Genomic DNA, 20,022 nt, shown 5'->3' on the forward strand with positions numbered 1-20,022 from the left:
CGGTTTTATTAGTTTGAACTGTTTTCAAATATTTTATAAAAAATTATTCTCTGTATAAATGCCCTTATTGCTGCCTCTTGCTGCAAATGAAAATTAGTCATCAACTAATTTACTTTGTAAAATAAATGAAAAAAATTAAAATAACTTCCTCTCTGCTCTAAATGACATGATAATTGTAAAGAAACATGCCATTAATGAAAAGTAAGTAACAAGACTTTCAGAGGCATCCGTGGGCTTCTAACAGGGAAGAGACAGAGCTGTTTTAACATCTAGAGGAAGGTGATATGCACAAAGGTGTGGCGTTTCCATATCTAACGTATATTAGTCCACTGTTTCTCAAATGGGGGTATGCGTACCCCTGGGGGTACTTCAAGGCATTCCAGGGGGTACGTGAAATTGTTTGAAAACATATACCTTTTTATGTTTTCTTTAAAACATCCTTAAATAAAATAAAACAAGATAAAATTATCTCAACATTTAATGTATTTTAATAAATGTAAGTGCTCATTTATAAACTGAATTTTCTTTTAGACTTACACCATTTTATTCCTCCAAAAATCCCACATTGACATGAATTGAACCCATAGAATACGGTCTATAATTGAACCCCACCCGTTATGAGCTAAATCATATCCGTCAGTCACTGTCGCCTTGACAACACAAAAAATAGAGTCCTGGTTGAAATGTAGTAGAGAGTAAAGTTTAATAAACTAAACACAAATGACAAAGTGATGTTTTTCATGTTTATTTCTTAACCAAAAGTATTTTGCAGTGGTGGGGGTACTTGGCTCGAAAAATATTTTACAAGGGGAACAGTATTGCTAAAAGGTTGAGAACCGCTGTATTAGTCTAAGCATGAATAGCCTCTAGAGCAGGGGTGCCCAAAGTGGGGCCCGCGGGCCAAAATCGGCCCACCAGCACTTTCCTTTTGCCCCGCTAGTGGTTGTTTATATCAATACCCCACAGAGCTTCATGAAAAGACAATAACAAGTGTCAAGAACCTCGATAAGTCCAGACTCAAAGGGACCTTGACTGACTCACCTCAATGACATCCTCACCTTTTCAGTGAGCCAGGTGCAACCCAAAATGGAGAGACTGGTGATGTCCACAGACCAACTTCATGTGTCCCACTAAGTTTCGGCACCTTGCCTTGTTCCACACACACTGTTTCTTCTTGTCGACATGTTAACTAAAATAACTTCATACATTTACTTGTGTTTCGTCCTTAAAGCTGAAGTGTTTGGCCCATGGCTCACTGGATCACTTTCAGTTTGGCCCTCGGAGGCCAAATGTTTGGGCACCCCTGCTCTAATCAAATCAAATCAAATCAAACTTTATTTCTATAGAACTTTTCATGCTTAAAAAAACAATACAAAGTGCTTTACATAATAAAACCATTTACATCAAATAGATAAAACACACACATACATCCACAGTCCCCTTACACCCACCCACAACCACCCTAACCAATGCCCTATTAGCCTCTATAACAGCTAAAAGAACAAAAATGGCCAGGTACATGTCCACCAGACAAGGAAACGATATCCTCAGGGTGCATCTACACAAAGGGCTACCCCCACCCACGACCACCCAGGCCGTCACCGTGGGGGCCACCCGGGTCCGGGCAGACAGGACCCACACCACAACTGTAAGGCTGCAGCGCTGGATCCTGACCCACCAGACAGGGACAGCCCCCACAGCAACACCCATGCAGTCAGAGCAGGGGCAGCCCTCGGTGAAGAGGACCCCAATGAAGAGAAATACTCTATGGCAGTGTTTTTTTTTTTAGTGTGCCGTGGCACACTAGTGTGCCGTGAGAGATCATCAGGTGTGCCCTGAGAAATTACCAAACTTCACATAATTGGTCTAAAAAGCAGCTCTGTGTTCATCCAAACAGGTCCTAGTGAAAAAAAAAAAAAAAATTCCTTCTTCTTGTGTTTATCTGATTTCTATTCAAGAGGCTTTGACAAAATGGACTTTATGTTAATAATATAGACTTTTTTTTTAAAAAAACAAAACAAAAAACATTATGGTTTGTGGTGTGCCTTGTGATTTTTCAGTGAAAAAAAGTATGCCTTGACTCAAAAAAGGTTGAAAAACACTGCTCTATGGTATTTCCGCACACCAGCTTGTCGCTTGTTTTAATTTGAAAGGTAAAAGCGGAAGTCCCATTTAGCTCGGGGTGTCTGCGGTCTCCTCCGCTTCCTCCTCCGTCTGCTGCTCTGCGCTGAGCTACATCGGCCGTTTACAGCGCATAATCTAAGTACATCTCAGATGATGCACCGAGGGTGGTTTTTTAATAAATACCACCAGCTATGCATTGCCCATGCAGCTTCTATCTGTCAGTTTGGTAGGATAGACAGAGTTCAGAAACCAAGAAACTGAAGGAAGGAAGGAAAAAAAAAAACCTGAACTGTTAAGAGCAGACAGACAAGAGGCCACGGTTCACCCTCACACACACACACACACACATCATCACGGCCTTGATGGTGATGTATGCAAGGAAACCAACAAGAGTCAGCGATGGGTAAATCAAACACTAACCTTAATATATGAATACGAACTTAAAGTCTATATGTGGTTATTTTATGACGAGGCTCGATATTTTCTCGTAACCGTTAGCTGTCACGGCTAGCAGCTAACGGCTAGCTTTCAGATAGTTAGCCACTGGTTCCGGGTGTGTTTTAGCTCGTCGAATATCTAAAGATAAAGTTACACAACATAATAATAATATATATTATTCACACAGTGTAAGTCGTGAGAAATATATTTTCAAAATGATTCTTCATTTTTTATATTTGCTGACAATATTGGTAAACTTTCAGTTGAACTAGCTAACTATGCTAACTTGGCTAACAGGTAGCTAAATGCTAAACACAGTGTGTTGCGAATATAGAAAAGCTATCAAAAATCTAACAAAGTGCTGACTGTCTGCTACGTTTGCTTCCTCAGGTGCAACGACAGAAGGGATTCACAGTCCTATCAGGTACTACAGGCTTAGTTTGTGAATTCTCACCTGCACCTAAAACTCCACTAATCCAGATTATTATTATCTACTACAATATTGTATGTCCCGTTGGGGATTAATAAAGTATTTTCCATTTCATTTTCATTTAATTTCATAATCAGTTGTGCAATTTTCCAATCTAATCGATGAGGGCAAGTCTTTCTAAATCCATATTGAAGTTGTAATAAATTCAATTCAGCTTTATTTATATAACGCCACTTCACAACTATATTGTCACAGGGCACTTTACATACATGAATCAACATATACATCATTTCAAGCCAATTTATACATAGCCTATAGTAGTTGTAGAAGTTAATCTTTCCTACCTGGCTTAAGTTAAATTGAAAATGTTCTTTAATTCTAATAAAGTAAAGAGTATTCTAGAAAATGAATAGATTAGTCCAAACTTGACTACACTGCTAACTGCATGGTTACTGCTATAATATTTAGCATTTCCTAACAAATCTGTCACACATTTTTCTTTTTAGACCCATAAATCCCAGCCAAAGAGCCAGTCTAGCAACCTTCACCGTTACGACAAGGTGCGCGATGGCTCATCAGATCCCATGCCCCCTTACAAGATGCTGCGACGCTCCGATGAAAGTCCTGTCAACAGACATGGAGAAAGCACAGGACACGGGAAGGCCAAGATCTCCCACGCTGTTAGAGGAAAAAATGGTAAGATTGGATGGGTTGCTTTCACATGTAAAATCCACTTTTTCTTCTAGTTTTGTGAAGACTGTAGAAAAAGCAACAACGGCACTTTGTTTGAACTATAAAATCGAATGCCTGAGAACTTTGGACAGGCTTTGGGTCATTTCTGTCTTCTCCCAGCAGTTGGATCACAAATGTAAATCATGCAAACTTTGACTAATACATAATACTAGATGGGAACAGAATTTTTAAAGTGCCAATTATTATACATATTATATTCCTCCCAATTAACGTAATGCTTTATTGCAGGGACCAGCGGCTCTCCTCAGGAGACCCCTCACAACAACAGCTCGCACCATGGCACAGATTCTCATGCCACTCAGAGCAAGCCTGCAGAGAGGGTAAGCTGGTGTTCCCTGTACAAACTTTTCTTGCTTTAATGTAGAGCTGTTGCATATACTAATGTTTAGATTGGTGTTTTACAACCCCCTTACAGAAAAAATGTGTGTAAGAACAGCTTTAGATGATCAGAAAGTATCATTATTTTTGGTTGGGAACCAGGAATGCAGGTACTTTGATTAGATTGTAGGCTGTCATACTAAAAGGATTCAGCAATTGTGACCATGATTGAAAATCTGTCTGGTTGAATTTAAGAGTTTGGTTGTTACACAGTAATACATAACATGTGGTTATGTTACTTTCCATTTCAAACCACTTTTCATTTATGGAAATTCAGAGTTGCCTTTATAGAAGAGGAACTACTCTGTTAATACGTGTCTGACAGTCTACAAAATAATGGAAAACTCTCAAGTTTGTGATCTTTCAGATTGAATATCTTATACAGCATTTGTGCTGTAAAGGTAGCAACAACTGGAAACAGTAGAGGGCATAAAAAAATAAGCTATGGCAGTCATACTGTAGCATTATACTGCTGCATTAAAGACTCTGGTTTTTAGGGATGTTTACCAGTAAGAGGAACATGACCTTACACTGCCCAAGACAACAAATGGGTTGCATGCACTTCTGTCCTACTTGAGATTTTGCCTTTAAGGCCTTTGCACCCATCTTCACAGACTATTCTCTTCAGCTCAGGTTATTTGAAAACAGAGAGGGCATTCTCCTTATATAATGCATATTTATAATGCAGGAAGTACTTCCTGTACTTTACAGTAAAACCTGCTTCTATCTAGGGAGTTTTGCAGAAACCAGGCAGCATAATTATAATAATTATAGTATTTTTTTTTAACTTGAGTTACACTGTAACATTACATGAAGACACAAATTATTGTTTGTAAAAGGACAAAACGAGCAACCACAAATAAAAGAAGTAAAATATGAGATGAAGCAGCTGAAATCATAGGTCTGCAGCCAGGTTCCTTTTGTAATGAAAGAACCGTAAATAGAAAAACAAACTTGGACCAGAAACCTTCTAAAGTACGATCAAATGTTAAATTTAATGATGAGAAACAAAGTAACTTAGAACTGAAGATGCAAAACAGTTTTAACTTTTTTTTCTTATTTCTGTTAAAAATCTCTTTGGACTTTTTAATAACATGTCATATGTTGTCTGTCAACACCAGGATCCAGCAGATGACTGGACAGAGCACATCAGCTCCTCTGGCAAGAAGTACTACTACAACTGTAGAACTGAGGTCTCCCAGTGGGAGAAGCCCAAGGACCTGCTTGAGAGGCAAGATACCCTTACAATGCTTCATACATGTGCTGAAAGACTGTCGAATTATCAGCCAGAGACACTAATTGTAAATATGTATAGTATATTGATGTATAGTATATTGAATAAGTATGTTGTGACATGCAGCATCACAGAATATAAAACTAGATGGGTGGAAAGCTGTGGGAATACCAAATAAGTGTATCCTTTTTCAAACTACTTTTTTTTCTCAGATTTTTGAATTGGGGAGGAATTATTATTATTATTATTATGATGAACATTGATATTATGAATAATCTTTCTTAGTATGTATATGTATGTATAGGTAAGTACATATATCGTCTTTTTTTCATTCGTTCGAAATAAAAGAAAATAAATTAAACTAAACTAATTGAACATTTTCTAAAAAAAAAAGAAGAAAAAAAAAAAAAAAAAAGAAAGAATCTTTAGCTTTAGGTATGGAAAGGATTCATTCTGTCCAGGATGCCGTCTCTGTTGCTTCACTAAGTCTGCTTGTTTTGTTTTAGGGAACAACGACAGAAAGACTCGGCCAAGATGCCAACTAACAGTTTTCCCAAGGACATGGATTACAGACAAGAGGCCTTGCAGGACAAAGCCACAACTAGTGAGTTAAACATGGTTGCCGTCATCCATGAATCCTTTTGTGGACTAACACCTGACATTTAGAGTTTTTTTCCACCATTTTTGCTGCATGTCTTTCCGTGTGATTAACTGCTCTACTTTGTCCACACAGAGACAACATCAGGGGACCAATCCGCAACATCAAACTGCGGCTATTCCTCATCGTCCTCTACTTCTCAGAGCTTAAACTCAGCCACTGGCACTTTAGGTTCTGCCCCTTCAAACCTGTCGTCATCCTCATCCTCCTCTTCCTCCTCCACGGGGCAGGGTCCTCCATCTGTGCAGTCGCCATCGCCTGCGCTGCTCCAGGACCCGGCCGTCCTGCATCAGCTCCTTCCAGCTCTGCAGGCAACTCTGCAGATGAACAACGGCAGCATGGACATGGCCAAGCTCAACGAGGGTAAGGATGGGAGCAACTGCCACACATTTAGCGGTCTTCCAATGCATTATGGGTAGTTTGCAGCCTCATCTTTGTTTAGCTTAAAGGTGAGACACTACAATTGAATAAGGACCAATTTGGAGCTAACAGCTATCGCCTTGGAACTTTCCTGCTTTGTTACTTACATTAAGACTATTATGTTTTTTATTGTGAGTTTTCTGAAATTTGATGATTGGATAAGGAAATGAGGTACGGCCCAAAATGCACTCATCTGCAAATATTTCCAGGGGATTTAGCCTTGTAGTAGTTTTGTTTTTTGTTGACATAGTCAAAAGTTTTTACTAAGGGGTTTTTGGATATCTCCACTAATCACTTCATAGTTTAGAAAATATTCTCAACAACCAGAAAAACTTCAGTTTCTGCCATGTTTTTGGAATAAAGGTTTTATATATCAGGCTGTAAATGAGACAAAAAATCCATGGAGTCAAAAAGATGTAGGAATACAGACGGGATCATAACAGGGAAGTTTGATGTCTGAGTGCTGCTTAAGTGGAGGTTTTAAACCTAGAATCATCGCAAAAACTAATTTTGTGGAGACACATGCACATGCAGAGAGTATAGTTAAGTAAACATCGACATGCTTCAGACCGTTTTCCACTAGTCTGAAGCAAGACACAATGATGAAGAAATAAAGCAAAAACCTCTGAATTGACCAGGTGATGGAAAACGGACTTTGCCTCCCATGTTTCGTCTGAAGAAAAGAAACCATTTAGATTTAGAATAACAGGACAAGCATAACTACCATTAGTTTTATTAAACTTGAACAATTTCTGCTTTTGCTCATGCTCTGTAACCAGCAGATTCTAAACACCCTGAAAGTAAAGTTTTTTTATGTATTGCAAGTTGCTATGTTTAATCTGTTGCATATCGCTTGTATTTATATCGTGCAGATATAACTTCCACTTGTCTCCAAGACTTTGTTTAAATGGTCTTCTCTTTATTTATTTATCTTTTAAATCACAGTGTCCACGCTGAGCTTACATTTTAGCCACACTGCAGTGTCAGACGAGCAGATTGTTGGAGGTTTCTGTGGTGCGAGGATGATGAAGGGGGTCTCTAACAAGCACATAATGGAAAATAACCTAAAATAGCGTTTTGCCATCATCCATACTTGAGATTGAATCTGGACTCAGGACCTTGACGCATGTATTGTTTGCTTTATCTGAATTAAACAGTACGCTTCAGCTCAGGATTAACTCTGCAGAGGTAAAACTGGATGATCTGAAGCTTTTAATGTAATATAATCATAATGTGCAGTTTGCAGCTTTTTACTCAATCATATGTATTTTACACCAACACGTTGGGTTTGCGTCTATCAATGACGTTAAAAAAGAAGCTTTTTATGGAAATTTATACTGTATTTTGTGGAACATACCTTTCAGGCTGAATGTTTTTATTGATTTCTAATGCAGCATTTATGTGTGAATTATCACAGAGTGTCTACATGAGTCTAGTTAACTGAAAAAAACCTGGTGCTAACCATGCTAATAGGACTTTGTTTTATCTGGTTTGTTCTTAAATTTTGTTTGTTGTTTTGCATATTAAGAAGCAGACATTATGAGATAGATTCCTATATAAAATATCACTACAGACAGTTCATTTTAGCTTTATTTATATAGCGCCACTCCACAACAATGTCGTCTCAGGACACTTTACAGATACATCAATTCAAGCCAATTCATAATAAATAGCCTAGCTAATAGACACTAACTGATTACATTAAATCTAGACTTTGATTCTAAACCCCATCCTGAGCGGCATGAGGCGACAGTGGGAAGGAAAAACTCCATTTTAACAGGAAGGCAAAGCCTCCAGCAGATTTGGTTCACTGCTGTGACATGGCATCGACAGACCCGAAATTAGCTTCTGTTGCCAAAGAAAGCTGATTTCTAACATGGTGTGTGAACTAACGCTGCGTGTCAACATGGAAGGAAATATGAATTCTACAGCTGAATCTGCATTTACACATTCTTGTAAGGAAGTTTGTGGGATTTTACATATTTTATTACCGACCTGTTCACGTTTCTAACAGATTTTCCCCGCTCGGCGACACACCCGCTGAGGCAGAAACCCTGATTATAGGTAGTTCCATAGTCAGAAACGTGGCTCTAGAGACACCGGGGACCATAGTCAAATGCATTCCTGGGGCCAGAGCGGGCGACGTCGAATCGTATTTGAAACTGCTGGCTAAGGCGAAACGTAAATACCGTAAGATTGTAATTCACGTCGGCGGTAACGACACCCGGTTACGCCAATCGGAGGTCACTAAAATTAATGTTGCTTCGGTGTGTAACTTTGCCAAGAGCATGTCGGACTCCGTAGTTTTCTCTGGTCTCTTGCCAAATTTAATCAGCGATGACATGTTTAGCCGCATGTCATCCTTCAATCGCTGGTTGTCTAGGTGGTGTCCCGATAACAACGTGGGTTTTATAGATAATTGGAGCGCTTTTTGGGGAAAGCCTGGTCTTATTAGGAGAGATGGAATCCCACGTTGGATGGAGCCGCTCTCTTATCTAGCAATATGGACTCTTTTATTAGTCAGCTAAATTGACAACTCAGGGTTGGGACCAGGAGGCAGAATTGTAGTCCTACACACTTTTCTGCAGCTTCCCACCTGCCGCCGCCCACCCAAAACCCCATTCCGACCTTATACAACTTCCCAGCAGTAAGAATTAAACAACACAAAAACACTTCTGGGGTTAATCGTGAAAACCTCATAAAAATAAAAACAATGGATCTAATAAAATCTGAAAATAAGACAATAAAGTGTGGCCTACTGAATATTAGATCCCTCCCAAGTAAGTCTTTATTAGTCAATGACTTGATAGGTGATCACCACATTGATTTATTCTGTCTTACGGAAACCTGGTTACAGCAAGAGGATTATGTTAGTATTAATGAAGCTACGCCAGCTAACTATTTAAACTTTCACATTCCTAGAACTACAGGCAGAGGAGGAGGTGTTGCAGCTATTTTTAAGTCAGAATTTTTAATTAATCCTAAGCACAAAACTAACTATAAATCCTTTGAATTCCTGACATTAAATTTATCTCATCCAAAATGGAATTCAGAGAAACCGCTCCTTTTAGCATTAGTGTATCGCCCACCTGGACCTTACTCCGAGTTTCTGACCGAATTCTCTGATCTCTTGTCTGAGTTAGTGCTGACTACTGATAAGGTCATTGTACTAGGTGATTTTAATATTCATGTTGACAATGAAAATGATAGTTTAAACATTTCCTTTAGCTCTATTCTAAACTCAATTGGGTTTTCACAAAATGTCAATGGAGCCACTCACTCTCATGGTCATACTCTTGATCTTGTTCTAACATATGGTATTGAGACTGATAAGCTCAAAGTATTTCCTCAAAACCCTGTCTTGTCCTATCACTTCTTATTAACCTTTGAATTCACTTTATTTGATTACTCACTGACCAAAAATAAATTCTACTATAGTAGATGTTTATCAGACAATAATATTACAAAATTTAAACAATCAATTGAATCAATTTTTTCACCTCTACCATGTGTTAGCTTGACTGAGAGTCCCCCTTTAAGCCTTACTCCTGCTCAGATTAATCAACATGCTGATACTATAACAGCTTCAATGCGTACAACCTTGGATAATGTTGCTCCTCTAAAGAAGAAGAAATTAGGTAAGATTATGAAGGCTCCCTGGTTTAATTCCCAGCTTCGAGCTCTAAAACAGGCATCAAGGCGTTTGGAAAACAGATGGCGTTCATCAGGACTAGAGGAGTCTCACTTAACCTGGAAAGAAAGTTTAATTGTATACAAAAAAGCCTTACGTACAGCAAGAACAGCTTATTATTCATCATTGATAGAGGAAAACAAAAACAACCCTCGGTTTCTTTTCAGCACTGTAGCTAGGCTTACTAGGAGCCGGAGCGCTGTGGAGCCATGTATTCCTTTCTCACTTAGCTGTGATGATTTCATGTATTTTTTCTGGAATAAAATTGACACTATTAGAGATCAAATTCACAATACTCCTCCTTCTACCTATAATGTTGAGCCTGTTGTGGTCTCCGAAGCATCCTTAGAACCAGGATCTGACTTGTGTCTAAATAGTTTCTGTCCTGTCCAACCCTCTGAATTAACTAAAATAATAGCTTCATCTAAACCATCCACCTGTATCTTAAACCCTCTCCCAACGAGCCTCTTTAAGGACATTTTCCCTTTAATTAATACATCACTACTAAATCTTATCAATATGTCTTTAGTGACAGGATATGTACCACAATCATTTAAAACTGCTGTAATCAAGCCTTTACTTAAAAAGCAATCTCTGGATCCAGAGGTGATAGCAAATTATAGGCCTATATCTAACCTCCCGTTTATGTCCAAAATTCTGGAGAAAATAGTTTCCGCTCAGTTACATGCCCACCTGAGCAGAAATAATTTATGCGAGGAGTTTCAGTCAGGATTTAGAGCTCATCATAGCACTGAGACAGCATTGGTGAAAGTTACTAATGACCTTCTTATGGCCTCAGACAAAGGACTTGTGTCCGTACTTATCTTGCTTGATCTTAGTGCTGCATTTGATACAGTCGATCATAACATTCTGTTACAAAGACTAGAACAGGTGATTGGAATTACAGGTACAGCGTTAAGCTGGTTTAAATCATATTTATCTGATAGACTTCAGTTCGTTCATGTAAATGACAAGTCCTCCTCCCAAACTACAGTAAGTCATGGAGTTCCTCAAGGTTCTGTACTTGGACCAATACTCTTCACGCTATATATGCTCCCTTTAGGCAAAATTATTAGACAGCATGGAATAAACTTTCATTGTTATGCAGATGATACTCAACTATACTTATCCTTTAAACCAGATGAAACAAATCAGCCCAATAGGCTACAAAATTGTCTCATAGACATAAAGACTTGGATGTCTAGAAATTTTCTCCTCTTAAACTCAGATAAGACTGAAGTAATTCTCGTTGGATCTGAAAAACTCAGAGCAAAATTTTCCGGTTTTGTAATGAACCTGGATGGCATTACTTTAGCTTCCAGTGCTACAGTGAGAAACCTTGGAGTAATATTTGACCCTGACCTGTCCTGTGGCCCACATATTAAGCAGGTTACTAAAACAGCCTTCTTTCATTTACGTAATATAGCCAAAATTAGGGACATTGTGTCTCAGAGTGATGCAGAAAAACTGGTTCACGTTTTTGTTACTTCGAGACTAGATTACTGTAACTCTCTATTACTGGGCTGTCCTAAATATGCCCTGAAAACCCTTCAGCTGATCCAGAATTCTGCAGCCAGAGTCCTGACCAGAACCAGCATGAGAGATCATATTTCTCCAGTTTTAGCCTCTCTTCATTGGCTGCCTGTTGAATCTAGAATAGAATTTAAAATCCTTCTCCTTACATATAAAGCCCTCCACAACCAGGCACCACTATATATCAAAGACCTCATTGTTCCTTATATACCAAGCAGAGTACTTCGTTCGCAGACTGCAGGCTTACTTGTGGTTCCTAGAGTCTCAAAGAGCCGAGCAGGAAGCAGAGCCTTTGGTTATCAGGCCCCTCTCTTATGGAATAAGCTCCCAGTTAGTGTTAGGGAAGCAGACACCCTCCCCACCTTTAAGACTAGGCTGAAGACTTATCTTTTTGATAAGTCCTATAGCTAGGGATGGTTAGCATCCCTTAGTTATGCTGCTATAGGTTTAGACTGCTGAGGGACATTTCCTGATACACTGAGCTTCTTTCTTTTTCTCTTTATCTCTTTCTTTTACACCCCCCCCCCCCCCCCCCCCCCCCCCCCCATAACAGTGTTGCATCATTAACATGTATGTCTCCTGTTTCAGCAGGTCTCCCTGGCCGGGAGTAGCAGTTCCTGTTGTCTGTTGTCTTTCTGTCCTCTTCCCCCCACACAGCAGAGGCAGATGGCTGCCTGTCCTGAGCCGGGTTCTGCCGGAGGTTTCCTTCCTGTTAAAAGGGAGTTTTTTCCTTCCCACTGTCGCCAGTGTGCTTGCTCAGGATGGGAGATTGAGTTGGACTCAACTCAATCTGTTGGTTTCCTTATATAGGCTGTTATGAATTGGCCTTCATTATGTTTTCCCCTCTGTCTGTAAAGCGTCTTGAGATGGCATTGCCGTGATTTGACGCTATATAAATAAAGTTGAATTGAATTGAATTATTATGTTGGGAAGCTAAAGCATAATAATTGCGATAATTATGAAATTGTGATTATTTCTTTGAGGATGATCGTAGCATGAGGTGTTAATGTGCTTCTCCGTTGTATTTAGAGGAAATGGGGGGTCTGGCATGTCTGTCATTGTTCTTTATGATGGTGATGGAAATGGATGACTGCGCTCTGCTTTCCCTAACCCGTCATTAATTCGCCTGTCATTTATAATGAATTCCTTCCTGTTTTGTGAGAATGGGACATGTGTGCTTGTTGTTTAACCTCCAACTTCCTTCCTTTGTTTTCCAGTAAAATTACATCCAGCAGAACCGGCGCTGTGACAGGTGGAAGGATGACTGTTTGCACCGTTGTCTGACTTGTGATACCCGTTGGCTCTGCTGTTGTGTGTGTGTGTGTGTGTGTGTGTGTGTGTGTGTGTCCTTGCTCACCCATGTTTGTGTGTGTTTTCTTTCCCTCTTTCCTCTCTCCAGTCTTGGCAGCTGCTGTCACCCAAGCTTCCTTGCGGTCTGTGCTTCATAAGCTCCTCGCTGCTGGACCTGCTTTCAACGTCACCGCTCTGCTCTCAGCTGCTCAACACTCCAACCAAGGTATGCCGACCCTGCAGCCTTTTCCCAACCGCTATCGCAAACTAATTATTCTTTTTGGGGTTTTTTTTTTTCATATGGATTTTTGTCCCTGTCCCCCCTATTAATATTATTATCCAGTTGCTATTCACTTTGCATTGTGCCAAAGGTAAATTTAAGTTGCTCGTTGCTGTTTGTACAAAGAAAAAAAGCCATTATGTGTGTATTTCAGTAATAGTTCAAGCAGGCTTTGTTGACAAACTATATTGACAATATTTTTATTTGGCTTTTGGATAATTTAGGGGAATTCAATCTCTTACTTTCCCTACTGTTTCCCTGATATACGAGTTGATGCTAGTTTTTGTTTGTATGAACTGTTGTTAGCTGCAAACAGGAAGTCATTTTTTAACCTTTCCCAAAAACTTTTACACTTTTGTCCTGTGATTTCCCGTTTTTAGCCCAGCACTCCAGTCAGTCCCCCGTCTCCCTGACAACGGAGGCATCATCGCCAAGGCCGTACATCTCACCGCGGAATGGTACACCCCAACACAACCAGAAATCCCTTCCAGGCGTGCACGCCGGCGCCAGCGCATCTTCACAAAGCAGGGTACGTTAGAAGGATTGATGTGTGGTTTCCCTTGATCACGTCTTCCTCTTTTTTTTTTCTGAGCGTTCTGCCTGCCCTCACCTGTTTTTTATATTTTTCTTCACTCTGCAGGGTAGCATGTCTTCAGGGAAACAAGGAGCATCTTTGTCTCAGACGGCAGAAAAACGTCCAGAAGACCCGAGAACTCTTCAGCAGAGAAGGTATCACTGAGCACAAGTTGGTAGGCCTGTCACGGTAACAAAATTTTGCCATGCGATTAATTGTCTTAGAAAATATTGCGATAGAAGATAATATTGCGCTAAGCGATTATTGTTGTTAATGCCATAATAATGCAAGTACACCCTTTCAAAGATCAACAAACTTTAATTTCTAAAGAACATTTAGCTCTATGTGCAGACTAGTTTATGCTCCTCCAGTCCCCAGTCTGCTAAAACACATCAGGATTTCTCCTGTGGTTTTGGCAACGTGGTTATCTGGAACATATGGTCTCTAAACACCATGTAACACAGTTACATGGTCTATGGTAAATCTCATAAGGGGACATGTTTGGACTTGACCAATGGTAGAAAGGTAAAATTGACTGTCTTTGATCGCCTTCAGTATGTTTTCATGTCATTGTAAAGTTGTGAAGTTGCCGTTTGTAACATGTTCGTTCATCCATACTGGCTGTGAAATGTTTGCAACATTTTTCAAAATGTTGCCTTTTTAACAACATTAAAGGGCAGCATGGCTTTACCAACCATGCTGTCTGAGTGCACGCCATGTTGCATCGTCCTGTTTGTTTTTATCTGTTGGTTAAACACTGCAGTGATCGTGGACTGTCGGGAAAATGGAGCTAGCTATTAGCCATAGCTTGTTTGTTAAGGTCTTTTTTTTCCCAGCTGGGAAAACTGCAGTTGATGATTGTGTTTTAAGTGCAGATAGAAGCTTGTTGTATTGCCGCGTTGAGTTAATATTGTCATCAAACAAATGCGGCACTCGCACTCGGGTGAGAGTGAGAAATGAAAGACGAATGGAAAATTATAACGTCCGACAAACTTACTGCATTAATTTTTTCTTCTTGCACGATTAATTGACTTATTGCGACAGGCCTACAAGTTGTTCAAAACGCCTTCACAACATCTTAGTTTTGAAATGTTGTTGACAAAACGACCCATGAAAGATCTTTTCCGGCAGTCACTTGCTGCAAATCAAACATTTTTTTCAAAATAAAAGCGATATTTGTAAGTTTTGATAAACAACAACTGAGATTTGCGGGTGTTTCCATTGAACAGTGTTTAGTGCATTACGCTCAAGACTCGTAAAGTCTTGTTACTTTCGCGAGATTATAAGAAAATATATGCGAAATAGGCACGTAGCGCTATTTTGGGGTTTTCTACTTGCTGCGGAGAATTTGCAACGGATTTTCGAAGCATTTTTCCCCTCATTTTCTTTTCTAAAACTCTGAAATTCATTGTTTGTTCCATACCGAGCCATCTTTATGGGAAATTAATCTGTCACGACACCCCCCCAACGTAAAAAAAAAGGTGTTTCCATTACACTTTTGTGACATATTTCTATATCAAAATGTCAGAAAAACCCCCTCATGAAAGCGTAAAAACTTTTAGCGATATTTGAGACTTTTTTCTAAATGTAGGCGTTTCCATTAGCGGTTTTTTTTTTTTTTGTGATATTTAGTTTTTGCACAATTCTAGGTGTAATGAAAACACACTCACTGCTTATATCATGCACTTCCCTCATATAAGGTTGTCTTTGGACATTATCATTGTCCAGTTTGACTAAACATCAGACCCGGTAACCTTTAGATGTAACCCAGAATCGGATGCACATCAGATCTTATTCAAACGATGTCAGTCTGAACAGTCTTGTTGCTTCATTTGAGTTTTGCCTCCTTGCAGTTGGACAGAAGTCCCAGTTGTGTGCTGGAGGATGCAGGAAGTGTCATCACAGCTCGCTGCATGCAGCCGATCACTTCAGGGTTGGCGATGGTTCACGCTAGAGCATGATGGCGGTCCCGTCTAGTTTATAATGTGAACAAATTGGCAAAAAAAAGCAACAAGTGCAGCAACACCTGCAGTGTGAACAAAGCTGTATTCACTTTGGACCGTTCGCACGGCTGTTCGGTTCTGACTGTTTCTGACACATGGGACTATCATGGGAATATCAGATTTTTGTAATGACAGTGTGAATCTGTTTTTTTTCTTTTATCCCCCGGCCCAGTCCACTTTCCTATGTGGTACCAGACAAATCAGACAGACATCCATCCAGACCTCAGTCTGATGCTACATTTACAAAAAAGTCACAATTCTGCCCCCAATGAAGGTGAATGTGGCAAAATTAAAACATTCATTTATCAATTGCTTATAGATTCGTTGGTTCAAGCTTCCAAATTGATTGATAAACAAGTAAAGAATCCATATTTACTTTCGTAAGCACAACGTACTGGGATACATCAAGCGTTTCGACTGAAGTGTGTATGTTCACACTGAAGCTGGATTTATACTGGCATAGCTTCTGCTTATGGTCGGGACGTCGCAGCTGACACTGGTGCAACGCGCCCTCGTAGAGTATGATTACTACACCTTGTTGTAGTTTCTTCTTCAGTTACACCACAAATTCAGCAAAAAGCTTCAGAAATCCAGAAACCCACGAACTGACCAATCACAGAGGAGTACCTTTGGGTAACTGCGCTTAGCAGCAGCGGTGCATGTCGAACTTGCACTTTTTACTTTATCTTTTTATAAACAACTCCATTCGTCCCTCCTCCTTATGCTTGCTCAGGATGCAGGATGAATCACTGCGGACAGTTAATGCGCTTCATCAGAGTCCTCAGCTAGCCAGTTGTGTTTTCTTTGCCGGACAGTGGTGTGGTGGTTAGCACTGCAGCCTCACGGTGAAAAGGTCAACGGTTCAAGGGTCAGCTGGTGACTGTGGGCTTTGTGTGTGGAGGCAGCATGTTCTCTCCACATATGTGCAGGTTTTCTCCAGATGCGCCCCCCACCATCTAAAAACATGCATGCCTGGTTAACTGGTCCCCTAAATTCTCCCCAGGAGGCAGTGTGGGTGCTTGTCTGTCTCTCTGTGCTGGTCCTGTGATGGACTAGCGACCTGGCCAGGTGCACATGGCCTCTAGTGGATGAATGATGAATTGGCTTGGGCTACGTTCACACTTTTGTGTATTTATGTGTCCGTTCTGAAGCTGTTGTGCCATCAGATCCGACAGTGATGACGTAATACTGGATGTAACACCGTCCATTGGTGGCGTTTGATCTTGCTGCCCTCCTGCCTCCTTTTGGCACAGAATCATAATTTCTGTCTCATTTAAAGACGTAAAAATCGTATGAAATGTGACGTGACCTTTCAGGTCGCTTTGAAAAAGATCAGATATGTATCCGACTTGCTACCTCATGTGAAAGTTACCTGGGTCGGATGAAAGATACATATACGGACTGACTTTGTAAAGATGCCGTCGCTGTAAATCGTTTAAGCTGAAATGAAGTAAATAGTAGGGATTTTTTTTTTTGTCAGTTTACATGTTGTTAATCGATTGTCCCCTTCCAGTCAGGAGATTCTGTGCATGGGATCGGGTGTTTCTGCTTCTGTGTTGCCCCATGCACCCTCCAGCAGTGCCAGCCAAACCCAGTCAGACCCGCCTGGCTCCTTCACTCCCTCCCTGGCAGCTCATTTCGATGAAAACCTCATCCGACATATCCAAGGGTGGCCTTCAGAGAGCACTGAGAAACAGGTGTGTGTCATTAAGACGTTTAAAGTTCCCACGTTCTGCATTTGTCCCAACTTAACGCTGGTCCATGTGAACCAGGCGGCTCGGTTGCGAGAAGACTTCTACAACATGGGCAGCCTGTACATGTCTGAGATCTGCACGGAGATGAAAAACCTTCGCTCCCTGGTCAGAGTGTGTGAAATTCAGGCCACACTGAGGGAACAGAGGTGAGGCCAATGATGACATTTGCATAGATTTGCACGTTGGCTAATAACACACAGGTACTTTAAATCAGACTTGTGTTGCTTTTAACCTACAGAATCCTGTTCCTGAGGCAGCAGAGCAAAGAGCTGGACAAGCTGAAGAATCAGAACTCCTACATGGTGTAAGGACCACAGAGGAAAAGACTCAGATGGTTGAATTAAATCAGTCACAGCAAGAGTTGATTAAACACGGACAACAAGCTGCTGCAGCCTGTTTCTTCTCTCCACTGCTACAAGATGGCAACCGAGGAGTCTTTTTGTTTTGTTTTTTTTGTTTGTTTTTGTTTCCTTTCCCTTTTCTTTTTGAATTAGTTTCCAGTGTCCACCACATGGATCGCTTTCACTGAAAGGCCAAACTGAGTGGACACAGAGGACCTGAGGCTCTTTGCAAAAGGCACCTTTTTGGACCATGAACATTGGATTGTGTGTGTATCGTATTGGGTTAACTTGTTTTCTGGTGTGTTTTGACGTGTAGTGGTGAGGAGGAGATTCAAGGTGAGCTCAGACCATCTTATATTTGGCGTGACGTGACGGCTCTGTTGAGGGGGGTGAACGGTCTCGTTCACTCCTCCAGACTTTGAGACGGACTTCGTCATGCGTTGACATATATGGATTCATTGGCAGTGATGTTACTGTTCTTTTCTATTCACTATAATTGTGAGCTGTTCTGCCATCACATTGTATCTTCAAGCTGGTTTGGTTTTCCATGTCATGAGATTAGCTAAAACCTAACCAGAGATTAGCAAAAAAAAACAACAAAAAAACAGACCTTTCAGAAAATATGTATGGCGTCGGATGTTTTAAAGCCATTTCAGGAACACCAGTTGGACCTAGGCTAGGTGGCTGTTACATCTGAGGTTGTTTTCATTTTTCTTTTTTTTTTTTTTTCATTCCTTCTGCATTTTTTTTTCCTCCAATATTTTATTTCTCCTTCAAGAAATTCCAACAAATAAAACATTCCTTCCATTCAGCTTTGCAAGAGATTCTGTAAAAGACTAGAAGAGCTGACTGAATTTGCAGTCACGTAAGGCTAAGTTATTATTGCACGTGATTCAAAACGTCCTTGTAGTCCTAACCACGAAGACGACGCTTGGGAGGAGTTTTCAGTTTTCTACAAGGAGCGTCGTCTTTTTGTTTTTGCTTGTTTTTGGTTCAGCTCCGTGCTGCAGCCATTTTTTTTTTTTTTTTTTTTTTTTTTTTAACCAACTGACTGGAGCCCGACGTGGCTGCTGTTATAGTTTTATTCGTTTAAAGGTTCGCTCAAGACCGGAGGGAATACTTTTTATATCAACAACACATTTAACCGCTATCGTAGGCTCCTGCACTCATACAGCAAGATTTCTCTTCTTCTAAACCTTACAGTAGTTTCCATTGGATCTGATGTGCACACTTTTTTTTTGGTGGGGTGGGAAGGGGGGGGTGGGGGAGGGGGGGTTTGGGGGCTTTGTATTCCATAAAATATGTGAATAAATATTAAATCACACAATTGCTTGACTTCTGCTCTTCAGTTCTTGCTCAGTTGATGACCCGTTCGACCACAAGATGGTGACATTGATCACCGTCGCCTTGAAGAGTTCAGCTAACGTGAGCATGCATGTGCTGTTGACTCCCATCAGATTAAAAAGCTATTACTGCGTGTGAAATGTAGCTGAGACAAAGGCAGAGCGTTGGATAAAATCAAGTTGAGCTGACCTGAACAAACAACAAACGCAAAACTCCAGACGACACAAAACCGTAGGAAACAATAAAACTGTGAGTTCAGAATGTCAAAGTAATTTACCGTTTGTCCTGCTTGTGCAGGGACTGGTCGAGAGTTGCGCTTTGTCCCTCGACTGAATGCATCTCGATGCATTTAGCAGGTAGACTTCATGGATAAATTCCTCAGAGAAATACAGGCAACATGCAGAAGTGCCTTACTTGTTCATGGCACTGACTCAGCAAGGTGTTGGAAACATTCCTCAGAGATCTTTGCTCCATGTTGACGTGAAGCATCACACAGTTTGCTGCACATCCATGATGAGAATCTCCAGTTCCCAAAAGCTGCTCTGTTGGGTTTAGATCACCAGATCTCAACCCAGTTGGTGAGATCACCAGATTGGTGCTGGACATCGTTGTGTTGAAGAAAGCAGCTGGAGATGATTTGGGCTTTGTGGCATGGTGCATCATCCTGCTGGAAGTCTCCATCAGATGATGGGACAGCGTGGTCAGCAACAGCGCTCAGGTAAGTACATCATCACTACCAGCATGAAATGCTGATAAAAGGCAGGATGGATTCATGCT

The 20,022-nt window shown here is 40.6% G+C and overlaps 1 protein-coding gene across 1 annotated transcript; it reads left to right on the forward strand.

Moving 5' to 3' along the window:
- Window positions 1–2,262: 2,262 nt before the first annotated feature.
- Window positions 2,263–19,099, forward strand: LOC306758364 (WW domain-containing adapter protein with coiled-coil-like). Its single transcript, XM_079243677.1, has 13 exons — window positions 2,263–2,527; window positions 2,953–2,986; window positions 3,499–3,688; window positions 3,974–4,065; window positions 5,245–5,354; window positions 5,864–5,961; window positions 6,091–6,378; window positions 13,059–13,175; window positions 13,610–13,758; window positions 13,870–13,958; window positions 17,320–17,503; window positions 17,579–17,706; window positions 17,799–19,099. The coding sequence occupies exons 1-13, from the start codon at window positions 2,487–2,489 to the stop codon at window positions 17,866–17,868; spliced, it is 1,590 nt and encodes a 529-aa protein (XP_079099803.1). The 5' UTR covers window positions 2,263–2,486; the 3' UTR covers window positions 17,869–19,099.
- The last annotated feature ends 923 nt before the right edge of the window (window positions 19,100–20,022 follow it).

This window comes from Telmatherina bonti (assembly GCF_933228915.1).
Source record: "Telmatherina bonti genome assembly, chromosome: 7".
Taxonomy (NCBI): Eukaryota; Metazoa; Chordata; class Actinopteri; order Atheriniformes; family Telmatherinidae; genus Telmatherina; species Telmatherina bonti.